The sequence below is a fragment of the Ochotona princeps genome, chromosome 12, assembly GCF_030435755.1.
Source record: "Ochotona princeps isolate mOchPri1 chromosome 12, mOchPri1.hap1, whole genome shotgun sequence".
Classification (NCBI taxonomy): domain Eukaryota; kingdom Metazoa; phylum Chordata; class Mammalia; order Lagomorpha; family Ochotonidae; genus Ochotona; species Ochotona princeps.
This window is the reverse complement of record NC_080843.1, coordinates 2,171,195-2,185,457: the sequence shown is the minus strand read 5'-3', so window position 1 is coordinate 2,185,457 and position 14,263 is coordinate 2,171,195. Positions and strand designations below refer to the sequence as shown.

The 14,263-nt window shown below is 45.5% G+C and overlaps 1 protein-coding gene across 2 annotated transcripts in view; it reads left to right on the top strand.

Annotated features, from left to right (window-relative positions):
- The window catches only part of MYO16 (myosin XVI), a 375,466-nt gene that overhangs the window by 193,782 nt on the left and 167,421 nt on the right, over positions 1–14,263 (top strand). For both annotated transcript variants that reach the window (XM_058670587.1, XM_058670588.1), the window contains 3 exons: positions 956–1,073; positions 1,744–1,815; positions 4,226–4,367. In XM_058670587.1, coding sequence (XP_058526570.1) covers positions 956–1,073; positions 1,744–1,815; positions 4,226–4,367 — 332 coding nt within the window. The remainder of the gene's footprint in view (positions 1–955; positions 1,074–1,743; positions 1,816–4,225; positions 4,368–14,263) is intronic.

Below are 14,263 nucleotides of genomic sequence, written 5' to 3'. Positions count from 1 at the left end.
AAAAGTGAGGTCCACCTTACTGCTTGTTCTTTTTTCATTCTTGCCACAAAATAACTGACCAAAATTCAGTGTAAGGTCTAATACAGATTCTCAGATACACCCTTGGAGAAAACACCCTGTTACTTCCTGCCATCTTGTGTTGCAACAGAGTTCTGGCCAACATCCATTCTTTTTTCTCTGTTTTTCTTAAAATATACCACCAAGCAGATAGCACCTGGCTTAGGCAGAGTTGTGTGCATGGGGTGTGTCTGTGGAGGCAGCTCCTAAGACAGAGAAATGCAAAGGGACCCAGGAGCAGTTACGCAGATTGGGGGCCACGGTACCTGCACCCATGCTGTCACCTCCTGGTGCCCCTGGCTCACCCTGGAGCATAGCCTTGACGTCTGACCTCTGAGGAAGCCTCCACTGTCGTTTGAGTTCAGTGCCAAGGTGATGCAGGAGCCAGTCGTTTGTCTCCAGTATTATTTCCCGGCTCTTGATAGTCAAGGAACCTTGACCCAGAGGAAGCGTATATGGAACAGGAAGAGGCGCAGGGATTGGCAGTTTGGGGGATGCAGGGCTTGAGATCTGCACAGTCACTGCATGCTATGCAGGGGTCACCTGGTTTTGTGCAGCCAATGTGTAGGTTTTAAAAGGGTGTGTCTTATAAGACTCTACCGTTGTCTGTACCTGCAATGTCATGATACCTTTAAATAGAATGACGGACATGTGATTGTTGCTCAAAGACTGTAGTACTGGAATAATACAGGGAGAACAGTGGGTGAGTGGCGGGATAAATGAGGCTAGAAGTGAAAATCCCTGAGCCTAGGGAACTGTATCATGAAACAAACAACAAAGAAAAACCAAACATTAAAAAGTGATAATACATGAATAAAAATAGTAGTTTGAAAAGGATATGTCTTGTAAGCCGCGTTGAGGCAACAGAATTCATTTTCTCCCTTTGCCAAACGCCCAGGAGGTGGAGAACCTGTTTGCAATTCTGGCAGCTGTCCTGCATCTAGGAGACATCCGGTTCACCACCCTCTCAGACGCCGACGCCGCCCTCGTCGCTGACCTCCAGCTGTTGGAGCAAGGTCAGTGGGGGCCACCTGCTCACGCCCACCGCGCCCAGCTGCAGTTCTGCAGCCTTGCCGGTGGATGGAGACACAGGACGGGATGGCTGCGCCTCGGGGCTCTGGCTGAGCTGACCGGGAACAGAGTGTCCACCACTTCATTCTTGTTTTCTTAGAAACGCCTGCGGAATGAGTAACAAGATGCACTGTTCTGTTATCCCACGCCGGAGACGCACACCGGGGCCATTTCTATTGTTCCAAATGTTCTTGCCCTCACCTTGTATCTGCTTGGTGTATTTTGGGAACGTGTCATTAGCTCAACATTTTAGACAAATACACTTCGCTTCCTGGCAAAGCTCATGCTGAAAAAAATCCTCTCTTCTAGAAATGGTCTTCTGAGTCATTTCTACATTTTTTTTCAAAATACCTTGTAACTACAGAAACCACAGATAGTCCCAAGCAGCGAATCTGCCCCCACATCAAAGTGAGGCAGCCCGTGTGCGGGTGCCTGTGTGGGCAAAGGAGCAAGCAAAGCTGGCTGGGCTTTCGTGCTCACAGCCTCGAGGGTCTCTGACACAGGGGAGCAGGATGCCTCGCCTTTAAGATGCACATTTCCTGATGTGTGTGTTTGGTAAGTTATCTTCACGAAGCACGTCTTAACTTCATGTTTACCACCCTGGTTTGGTTTCAGTGGCTGGAATCTTGCAAGTGTCCGCAGATGAGCTGGCGTCTGCCTTAACAACGGACGTTCAGTACTTTAAAGGTAAGGCTTATATACTCTAGCATCATGGTGCCTTCTGTCGTTGTTTGTAAAATGTATCTTTAATTATCTGAAAGGTAGAGTTATTGAAAAAGACACACACACAGAGGGAAGGAGAGAAAGGTCTTCCATGTACTGGTTCACCCCTGCCCCCATGACTGTAATAACCAAAGCTGTGCTTGATCAGAGGTAAGAGCCTAGAACCCCTCCCAAGGCTTCCACCTGGGCGCCATGACCCAAGCACCCGGGCCATCTTCCACTGTGCTCCTGGGCGCCTTAGCAGGGAGAAGGATCAGAATTAGAGCAGCTGGTTGTAGAACAAGCGGCCAAATGGGCTGACACTGGCGCTGTGCAGTCTCCTTATGCTCCTGCCTCTGCCCAGCTCCTGAAACTATCCCTGTGACCTGAACACCAGTGAGAAGAGCATCATGAACCATTTGGCCCCTTGCATTGAACCTGTGTCAGAAACCCTTACTGCTCTTAGAACACCTCATTAACTGGCCATCCTTGCTAGCTAATTTGTCATCTTAGGAAAATGAAAGTGGCCCTTCTACTGCCAGGTCACAGTATGATTCATCATTTCCTGCGGGGCTATGAACTGACTGACACGGTGCCAAGTGCCCCAGACATTGCAGTATTTTATATTTCCCATGACGCTATTTTAAAACCTGAGAAAGCCAATGTTCAGTGAAATTGGATTCCTATGGATGCCACATTCTAAGAAAATGGCATATTTAGAATGAGAATCTTAAAGACGCTGACTCCCAGGTGACTGGCCACAGCACCTCTCGCCACTCAGGGGGGACGCACAGGTTGGCTCTCCCACCTGCCGCTCCGTTGTTCACCCCTTCTTTGTTGCAGTTGGCAGGGCTGAGCATCTGTCTGACAGCGCTTCTCTACTGACTGTGGTTGTTTCTGGCCTTTTTCTCCCCCAGAGACCACCCTTACTGTGTTTACACGCATGGCTAGCGATTTCTGCTGAGCCCCTGCTCTCAGAATCCCCCACGCGTACGCCTGGAACCAGTGCATTTCCCATCATGCACTCAGACCCCCGGAGCCATCTCAGTTTCTCTGCTCTGTGCTCTCCTCCATGAGGCAGGTCAGCCCCAGGCCAGTTCACCCTCTAGATTCCTTGGTTGTTTCTGCCTTGCCTTCTTGGTCAGTGGCCAGAGCCTCTTCGCTCATCTTTGCTCTGTCTTATCTCCAGGTGCTGCCCTTCTGTCTGGCTCCAGAAGCAGTGTTCCTAAGACACACAAGTGTCAGTTTTGCCCGTGGATGACAGTATTTTATACATTCTGCCTCTTGGTAGAGTGGCAGGCTGGCTGCTTCCTGCTTGGGCTAACTAAGCTCAGTGCATCCTCTTCTCCCTTCATTTCCTGGGTCACTTGTCACCTGCCTGGTATCCAGCCTCACAAAGGGTCTCGATATTCTGTGACTATGTAATTCCTTTCCCTGCCTCTGTTGACAGTGGCTCACCACCAGCCTGCACCAGGCGGTGGGAACAGGTGCCCACATTGATCCTGTGCTCACTCCCCTGCGCTCCCAGCCACCTTGGCAACCCATCACAGCTCCTCCACCATGGAGACTGGGGGGCCTTGCTCACACAGCTGTGCTGACTGTCCCTTTGTGTAGCTCAGTCTCTGTGAACTTGAACTTGGAGCTCTCCTGCAGTGACTGTTGTTGCTTTATATCTTAACCCATTCCAACAACCTGTCTCCCGTTTGACCGTGCCTCCAGCGGATGTGTAATCCCATCAGCTCTTGTTGCTCAGGGCTCCCATCCAGTTTCCACTCTGCGCTCAGACATAGGTGGACCCTCTTGACCAAGGCCTTGGAAGATGACTTCAGGTGCACATTTACTCATGTCGCCCCAACAAGCTGTAGGGATTTGAGTTTAGGCTCATTTTTTCTTTTCTTGTTCCCTTCTCTGATTTAGTCTCTACTAAAAATCCTGTGGCTCAAGGTTTTTCATTGTTATCTGTTTGAGAATGACATAAAAATTCTGTCCTTGAAGCTCAGTGCCAGCCCTGCACTGTGCATGATTAGACCATCTCCTTGAAAATGTCTAATGCTGCTGGTGGTCAGGTGTTACAACACCTTGGCGTGTTTCAAAGGACTGGTTTGGTGACAGAAAACCTGCTCAGCAGGGTCTTCATGGACGGTTGTGTCCTCAGTGAGTGGAACTTACGTAATCTACATCAAGGTCAAGCCCTGTGGTCAATATGTGTCCCAAATAAGCCTGAAATGAATGCGATCTCCTTTTAGGGGGACATTCTATGTAACCAAAGGAGGTCTTAGCAGTTATTGGCGTCCCAGTCTAGGGCTGTAACAGCCTGTGAAGTATATGACTGCGGAGAGTAAATGAGATGGCAATGAAACCTTTTTTCCTGCCGTTCCTCTCCCTGCTGTTACAGGCGATCTGATCCTGCGGAGACATACAGTGCTTGCGGCTGACTTCTACCGGGATCTCTTGGCCAAGTCCCTGTACAGTCGTCTCTTCAGCTTTTTGGTGAATACCATGAACTGCTACCTCCAGAGCCCAGAAGATTCCAGAAGGTAGGCATCCCTGGAGGATAGTCTGCACTGCTGCCCTGCCAAAAGCGGCTCAGAGCTCAGCTCCTCGAGGCTGCCTGTCACAGCACGGCCATTTCATGAAGCATTTCGTTCCAAGCACTTGAAGGGTGTCATTGATAGTTCTTTTAGAGATCTAAGTCAGAGCGAACCGTGTCCTGTGTAGATATGCAGATGAGTTTTCCCTGGATTTTGTGGATTTTCCCCTGGTGTTTGTGCCCTTTGTGTGGCTTGAGGAAGGAGGCTGAGGAGTGTGAGTCCCTAACGCACCTGCTGAGTTCCCAAGTTCCCACAACTTGCTCGGCAGAGTATGCTGTTGTTTCTCTGACCCCCTCCTTCATTCCCTGGGTCTCTGTGGAAATCGCCATGGTTGCTACCCTGAATCACTGCTAAGCGGAGGTTTTAAAGGCTGTTTATCATCTGAAAATGAGACAGCTCCGAAGCATCATGACAGTGGAAAGTTTTGTTATGATGGCCTTGAACAGACACTTGAGAGTGAAATTGTGTTCTGAGATCTTCCCACGCGTGCTCATCTCTGAGGGGAGTCTGAGGATTTCCTTTGTGTCCATGTAGACCTCCTCATCAAATTCCTGAAAATGGTTGCTGCTTGAGGTTTCTTGGAAAGTACTAAATGAGAAAGTTCTTAGGTAATATGGACATCTCAGATAACGCAAGGGCAAAGGAGCAGCAAAGTTCTTATTACAATGCGAAATGTGTAGGTATAACTCATGGGAGTGTGGCTATAGTAGACTGTGTCCGCAGAAATCCCACAGGATTTGGTGTGGGAAGAAGTCTGCTTCTCACTGTGATTTCCTGCTCTCTGTCAGGTAACTGGTGATTTTAGGTGTGACAGATCCTTACAGAGTGATAGTTATATGCTAAGTCTTTCAAATTAACCTGATGTGAAATTATTGGGAGCATTGCTTGAGTTGACATTGAAGAAATTAATATAAAAATCCACCTGCCCAAGAAAGCTTGGAGGGAATTTCCACTTGATTTCTCAATCTTAACGATACCCTATGTTTGCATAATTATGAATACTTCTGTGTGGGCTAGGCTTTCGACAGAACATGTTAAAGCATGCCAGCGTGCAAAACATCCGATTCCTCCTTCAGTGGTAATGTTGCCGTTGTATTGGAGTGCCAATGTGTGATGATGGTCTTGCCTTTGAAAATTGTCTACGAAGCAGTGAATGAAGACAGACATGAGTGGAAACTAGGATGTGGATTAATGCCTTATCAGTTTAACTTCTATGAGATAGAATTCTCATATTCTGCCTATTTCCTCCATGGGTCACTCAAGCTGAATTTAAATCCCCTGACGATGCAAGAAAGCATGTATTTTCAGTATTATTCATTTGCCAAGGTTCCTCAAAGTCTTCATATTTTCGTATTTGCAGCTTTGCTGTAGGTCTCATCATTTGGGTAAGCTCAGAGTAGGCAGTCTAAGGTGTCTTGGAGTTTGTTTTTAAATCATGGTAGGAAAGACTACATAAATTCAAAAAAATCCCTATGGTTACAGATGCTGATCACTTTGATATTGATAAGATATACATATTTTCTATGCTATTTTTGTAAATTTTGCAAGAAAAATAAATATGAATATAATTACTCTAGTAAGTCATAAAGATTGAATTGGGTGAAATGTTTATTCTTGGAGGAATGAGTTCATTTTGTGGATTGTTATAATACAGGTACAACATGGGCAGTACAAATGTGTCTAAGATAGTTCTACTTTTCTATCTAGACTCTAAGTAGGTTTGCTTCCAGCTGATGGCCATAAACTAACCTGTGAGAATCCCTCAGCCTCAGGGTTCCTGGGTGGTGTCTGCTGGGATGGAACTGCTCGCAGCTGCAGGGATGGGAAGCAGCGGGGCCAGCGGCTCTCACTCGAGGCCTGCACAGAACGGGTCGGGGTACATGAAACATAGGAACACACGAGGACTTTGTTTAATAGGCTTATTTGAAAATGCTGGCAACACAAATCAAAAGGAATAATGATAACAGTGACAGGAAAATGGTGCCTTGTCGTGCTTAAAACTTTGCTTCCTGCAGTGTGTGTACCACCAACACATGACCTTCAGAAGAGACCAGGGTGAATGGTTGGAATGACACACACGCGTTCCTCCTCAAGGAGAGGCCATTGTAGGCCACCATGAAGTAAGGGCTTCACTTGCTTCCTCTGTCCCCTTGCCATTGCTCTCCCATTTGCTAAACTCGTTTAGAACTGAGTTAGTGTTCTAACTGCTTGCCAGGGCCTCACCAGGTCTGTGTGTTAGCATAAGGCTGGCATGGCACTGTCATCACACCCATATGCCATCACACCTGTTGGAAGGCTAGCTGCCCTGCTCAGCTCCTGTTGTTCTCCACACTGTCTCCTAGGGCTTGTGGCTGTTGCCTTCGCATCCCTGAGGTGCCCAGAGGTCCATGAATGTTCAGTGCTGTCGTAGGCTTTGTGGGAGATTATAAAAAGTGCCTGATTGCAACTCAGACTCTTCATCCGTAGAGTTAAGTCGTGGAGTAGATCAGAGTCGTGTTAGTAACTCTGGGCGTGAAAGGGAGTTGCCTGGGGAAGCGGCTCTCACCAAGACCAAGGTTCTTCCATTCATTCAGCCAGAATCATCCTAAACCACCCACCAGCTCGACACCCTGAAGTGTGCAGTGTGTGCCATGTGCTGGAACAAACAGTCCTGAACTAGCCTTGTCTGACCTCCCCTCCCCCAGCAGCAGTGCAGTGAGCTTCTTGGAAGGGGCAGGAGAGTGACAACTCCCAGAGTTTTGTTCTGTCTTGGTCCCAGGATTGTGAGTCAGCATCTGTGCGCCAGAGATGGGAGTGCTGACAGAGACTCTGCCGGAGGCCCGACTGTGCCATCAGCTCTGGGTCAGCTGACACCGTAGTCTGGTGTTTTAGAAGATCCAGAGTAGAAGCTCTCTGGCTACCCAACACATGGAAGACCTTTACAGCTTTTGGTGAAGGAGGAAGACCCAGGCTTTAAACTTGCATGTGACCATTGTCTTCTACTGAGCAGGACGGGTTGCTATCCCAGTGATTGCCTAGTTTTGGTCCTTTCACCCCAGAAATGAGATTGTTCATGAAGCTAGAGCAGGTGGCTACTGAAGGAAATACCATTTGTGAAAAGCATCCTGGCATTACATCTCTGCTCTGATACCCAGTGGGACTGCGGTGTGGTCTTCACAGTAGAGGCAGTGATGAGAGGTGCACAGGGAGGAAGAGGACTTCTCACCAAGAAGCTGGCATGGTTTTCTCCAGACTTATTTTGTGTTTGCCACACTTATCAATTCAGCAATTTGATTCCTGGCATTAGCAATAGGATTTGTTACATCTTGTTAGAGCTAAATCACATTCAGGGTTACCATAATTTCTTTATTTGTCCTTAAAGAATTTCCTACATTTTGGGCCTGGCATGATAGCCTAGCAGCTAAAGTTCTCACCTCGCATGCACCACGATCCCATATGGGCACCAGTTTGTATCCCGGCAGCCCTGCTTCCCATCCAGCTCCCTGCTTGTGGCCTGGGAAAGCAGTAGAGGATGGCCCAAAGCCTTGGAACTCTGCACCCGCGTGAGAGGACCTGGAAGAAGCTCCTGGCTCTTGGCTTTGGATCAGCTCAGCTCCACGTTGCAGCTGCTTGGGGAGTAAATCATCAGACAGATCTTCCTCTCTGTCTCTCCTTCTCTCTCTCTCTCTCTCTATATATATATGATTTTCCAACAACAACAAAAAAGGTAAAATAAATCTTTTTTAAAAAATTGAAAGAATGCCAGGTTGGAGGTCTGGCCTCTCTGCTTCCTATCCAGGTTCCTGCTGCTGCCCCGAGGTTCTGCGTCCCGTTGTGTGGTGGCCTGGCCCAGACCTAGCTGTTACAGCCGTCTGGGGAAGCAAGCCACAGAGGGAAGATTCAGCCTCTCTCTCTCTCTCTCTCTCTCTCTCTCTCTCCCTCTCCCTCTCCCTCTCCCTCTCTGCCTCTCTCTCTCTCTCTCTCTCTCTCTCTCTCTCTTTCTCTCTCTCTCTCTCTCCCTCTCCCTCTCTGCCTCTCCCTCTCTCTCTCTCTCTCTCTCTCTCTCTCTCTCTTTGCCACTCTGCATTTTACAAAAATAAACAGATCCTTGTTGAAAAGCAGAGCATGAGATGTCTCCAAGTTAGGTATATTTGCACTGCTGTTTTGATTATAAAATTGGAGAATAACTTTTCTGTATGGTTCAAAATCTTGTCTCCTCTTTGTCTTCTTCCCTGCCCTCACATCTCCTCCTCCCTTTCCATCCCTTCCCTTCTATCGCCTCCACTGCACTCCTGTCCCCGCCCCTGCCCACACGTTTTCCTCCTCCATCTCTCTTTCTCCTACTGAATCTGTAGTTCAGAAACTGCAGCTAACCATTCAGCAGGAGCCAGGAGGTACAGTCTATCCCCGTTTGTCAGACACAGAAACTGAAAGCCAACTGTAACTTGAATTTGAAGATGGTATTAAGCATGCATCAGTGAATCTAATTAAAACCAAATGTTTTCATTACATGTTAGTTTCAGGTGTCTGCCTTATTGAAATGATTATTACAAAGATTTAAATGATTATGAAAATTTAAATTATGAAGATTTGATGAGACTTATAAATCAAAAATGGTATATGTAAAAGAGATAATCAAAAACATAGAAATCAGTTCATAATTAAGTATTGTTTAAAAATGGCATTCCGTGTGTTACAGTACAATGAAAGCACTTAATTCATAATGAATGGGTTTATACTGTTAATTCTTAAGTGCCTCATAAAAATAATGAAATACCTGCAGTGCGTCCATGAGGAAATGAAAATGGACTTGTCCAGTTTTCTCCATTTAATGTATAATAGTCTTCTTCATTGTATCGTGGAGTTTTTCTTTCCTGGGAGTGATGCCACAATCAGGAAGATCCTAAAGAGATACATCAGGCCTACTGCGTGCAGTGGGCACATTCAGCGCCTGGGAACTTCCGCTCTGGATTCTTGTTGAGCATCAAAGAGAAGGAGTCATCGCCAAAAGCTGGGATCCCATTTGCTTTCCTCCTATAAGAGCCCCTCAAAAAGCTCGCAGCAAATGCATCCTGTGAAAAGCCATGCGTAGGTTTCAATGTTTTGTTTGTTTTCAGTATAAACTTTTCTTGTAGCTCTGCTTTCCTGTCATTGTGCCTGCCCCTTCCCAGGCCTGGCATCTCCTCTCCAGAGACAGTGAAGTCATGGTCCTGTTTCAGCCTTTGATCCTGTAGCTGTCAGTGTTTGCTGACAGGGCGTCCTGAGTCCTCCGGAGTGGCAGACTACTCTCTGCTCCTCTCTGCTCCTCTGGTCAACTCGCCCTGGCGTGGGCACCTTGATTACACTGATCAGCAAGAGCTAGTTAATGCTTCCCAGTGGCTGCGTGACGTCTCGTGGACCAAGACGACAGATCTCGTCTGTCTCCCTGCTGAAAAACACTTGTCTCTACACGTTTTCCAGTCGTGATGATTGAGATGTGCGTTTGAAGCTTCGCTGGTTGGGTTTTAGGCCTGTCAGGAGTGCACGCACCCCTGCACAGCTCCTGGTGAGGAGTGACGGGGCGGATCCCCAGCGAGGGGGAGCACAGTGCTCCGGACGCCTCAGGGACCTTAGAGAGACGCTTGTTCTCCTCCAAGCCCCTCGGTTTACCTCCTAAAGCTCACAGATTGCAGCACGTCATACACATTGTGTACATGAGGCGTTTATGAAATTTTATGTTTTCAATTGGCTCTTTAGTGATTCTGACCAGTGTTTCTACACTCCCCTCCTGGTTTTTAATCTGCTTAAAATTCTATCAGTATTATATTGTTTTAGTTATGTAGTTCTTATATAAAGTTCCTAGTTTGTCTTGATTGTCCTTGGACCTTTTTATAAAATATGAATTTTATAATTGCCTTGACTTAAAAATTCTTCTGGAAGGTTGACTAGAAAACCATGTGTGGATTAATACTGGGAGCAGTGGCTCTTCAGGGTCTTGATCTTTGTTTCTTGTATGAATATCATGTCCATTTCACCCGCTGTTCATTTGTTCATCTGTTCATTAATTTCTTGGGAATCATTACTTGCCTTTTTATAGGTACTTTGGAGTTGACATTGCTATTTTTCTATTATATTTTAACTTTTTATTGGAATCCTGAGTCTTGAGTTTTCTGTATTCATCCTACATGTAGAAATCCCGGCTTTTGTGTTAGCTCTTACAATGTTCCTGGAAGTGTGCGGACATCAATGGCCATAGTTACAGTTTCCCCCTCTCTTAATGACTGTTATTTCTAACGATTTGATGACATTGCCATGCACTGCCAGTGCAAGGTAAGAGTAGATCTAATCTTTTATTTATTATTATTATCATTTGTGATACAGTTCCATAGGCCCCTGGAATTTCCCTTATCCCCTCCCACACTGAGTTCCCCTATATCATTACTGAAGTATAGTTTTTCAAACACAGTCATATGTCCATTAATGTGGGCATGGACAATGGCAGAGAGTCCAGCATCCTATTGTCATATAGTGAACAGTTTCACTGGGAGTCCATCTTTAGTCTGGAAGTAGAAATGCATACTGTATTGTATCCTCACATCTGGGTATGATAGTCTCCATTACACAGTTACTGTATATCTTTAAATGAAAAGCCACAATACAAAATCAACAACAGGAAGAAAAATAGAAATTTACCATGCCATGAAGTTAAATAACATGTTACTAGATATGATAGTCTCCATTACAGAGCTACTATATATACCCTTAAATGAAAAGCCACAAAACAAAATCAACAACAGAAAGAAAAACGAAATTAACAACACCATGTAGTTAAATAACTTGCTACTGATTGACTAATGTGTCACTGAAGAAATGAAAAAGAAAATCAAGAACCTTTTTGAAGAAAATGATGCTACTGTATGACCTATGAGTCATTGAAGAATTTAATTGGAAGTGTTTTAAAGAGATGAAACTAACAACAACAAAAAATCAAAATTGATGAGATGTAGTTTCCGCTGATGTTTTGTTGGTGAAATGTGTCTCTTTTAGACAATAAATAGATGGGTTTTGTTTTTTAATACAGTCTATTCATCTATGACGTTTGATTGAGCTTAAGCCATTTACATTCAGGGTTCATATATATGGGTGGTACTTTGGTCCTGTCATTTTAGCAACGGGTTGTTCATTGATTTAGTCTTCTTACTGGGATGTTCTTCCCATTTGCCTTTGGTTTTGGTAGGTGGTATTCCTCTTCTCTGTCAAGAGAACATCTTGAAGTATCATTTGTAGGGCAGGTTTGAACGAGGCAATTTCTTTTAATTTTTATTGACTGTGGAAGAAATTTTATTTCATTTTCAAAGACAGAAGAAAACTTTGCTGGATATGTTATCCTAGGCTGACCATTTTTTCTTTTAGAATCTGGAATATGTCACTCCATTCTCTCCTTGCCTGTAGAGTTTCCTATGAGAGGTCTCCTGTGAGTTTAATTGGCATTCCTTTCTTTTTGCTTCCAAAATAATGGCAATGTGGCTAAGTATTTGCCATGATCTAATATGTCTGCCCAGCATTCCAGTACTAAATCCTTGATAAGTTGTAGATGTTGAGTGTTTTCCCTATCTATTGATAATCGTAGGGAGTATCACCTCTCTGTTCAAGTGGCAAACTGCTTGGGGTGTATTTCTGATAATGCAAAGTGACCCCTCATTGATGGAAGGTCCATTTAGCCCCGGCTTACTGGATTCTCATTTAGGATTTTTGCGTTTGATTAATGACAGGAAGATCTAAATTTTTCTCTTGAATGGGCTTTGGTGTGACGTGCACAGTCAGTAGTCCATGGGATTCCCTTCCTTATTTTTTGTCTAATGAGTTTATGTGACATGAAGATGGTATTTTTATTTGGTATCTGGGGAAACTTCCTTAAAATCTGGTTGGGAGGATACCTAATGATTACTAAATATTTAAAGTTCGTATTTTTGAATTGTTCATTTTTTTGTTTCACCTAAACTGTCCGTAAAGTTGCCCACTTGAAGGTTTTTCATGTATTCTGCAGCCAACTCGGACTTTTTCTTCTTGAGGTTAGTTGTACAATTCTCATGTAACAAGCTTTACGTTCCTGGCCTTGTGTGTGCACGCAGCTGTTGTCCTCAGTGCTCGAGGTGGCCGGGGGGGCTGTTTGCTTCCACGTGAGTCGACACTTGTGCACTTACTGCTTCCCTTATTCCCACAGTGTACTGTACACTCACTTGGACTCTCTCTGAATGCTGTGCCTTCTCTCTGTGTTTTTATTCTGGAGTTTAGTGCTCATTTTGTGTTTTCCAGGGGCTTTTCCTCCTCTGTGTCTATAAACTATCCCCTCAGTACTTCACAGAGCCTCTGTGTCAGGCTTCCCTTGCTTCGTTCTAAATATTATGTGTGTATGTTGCTTCAGAGACAAAATAGCAAACAATTTGCTGTAAAAAGAAGTTTACCACACCGTGTTTTTCTCTCCTTCAACCAAACTGGGGGATTTTCCCCATTAAATAATGAGATTGCTTCGATTCTTAGGAATATATGAGTGACTTCTATTTCGGAGTAGACTTATTTAAATCATGGTGCTTATTACCATGACAACCCAAGATACACAAGTTAGCAAATATCTGAGACAAAACCTGCTCTCTGAATCACTCTCCTGCTCGACTTCCCCCGGAACGCCCGTATGTATTGAACGCCCGTATGTATAATGATTTCCTGAAGATCTTTGCTTGGCAATAGTGCATTTGCTTTCTGTCATTTTGAGAGACAATTTTTATTTTCAAATAGAAGAATCCCAAGGAATAAGAAGCAGCAGAATTTGATGAAAACATTGTGTACATTCTGCTAATGTTTCGACCAACATTAATTGCTACCTAATAAATATAAAATAGCAAAGATTTGCCACTCACTCTAGCAATCCCCCACGCACTATGGCCAACATAATGGTTCGTGGGATAAGCAGCTTATTGACCTTCCCGGGAGCTTTGTGCTTTCGCCTTGCGCCCTTGATTTACAGAGATAAGGAGAAAATAGATTGATCAGGTCTAGGAGTGAAGACACCAGCATCCCGCAGACCTTGCTTTCTGCGAAAACAACTACAATGTTATTTGTAAATGTGATTTGAGAGTCAAGACTCTCAACAAAATGTGTAAGAAATGCAGCCACTTACAAGGCAGAGGAGAATCTTCCAGCATTCTGTTCTTCCCTTCCTTGAGTGCAGGGACAGAGGCAGGCGTGTTTTATACTAAGGAGAGCAGTCATTGCGCCACAACCTGCCTCTGAGTGCGTTTGCCGAAACTGCGTGTGCAGGTGCCTTGGTCTCTGGTGAAGCCCTGCTGGCCTGTCCCGCTCCGCAGAGTGCCGGGCCGTGTTGCCCTGTTCTCTCTGCCGTCGCAGGGGAAAGCTGCAGAGCCAGGCAGAGAGGAAGCACCATGTCCCCTTCTGGCTGCTGCTGACCGGCCCCTCCCTGCCTGAAAGCCCCAGTGACTCCCGTGCTGTCCTTGCCTGCTCCGAGTGTTACTTGCTGGCAGAAGATGGCGTGCTTTCCAAGCAAGGCACAGTTTAAGTTTTCGTGTGCCTCATGCCTTGAACTTTTCCTTCTTCCTACTCTGTCTGGTTAAATATCCATTTCCAAGCCTGCGTAACTGGTGGAGGCAGATGCCATGCTGCCAGGCAGGGAGCTGCAGCAGGGTGTGATTTGTACTGACATCAGCTGCGAAACTTCAAGCGTCATTGCCTCCCCCTTCCAAAGAACCCGGAAACTAGCGACATTAAGTCACTGGCCTCAGTCACACAGCCAAAAAGTGGAAAGAGCGTGTGCATCCTGCCACGCCTGAATCTAGTGATGCCTCCCACGTAGAAAACCAGAGAGATTG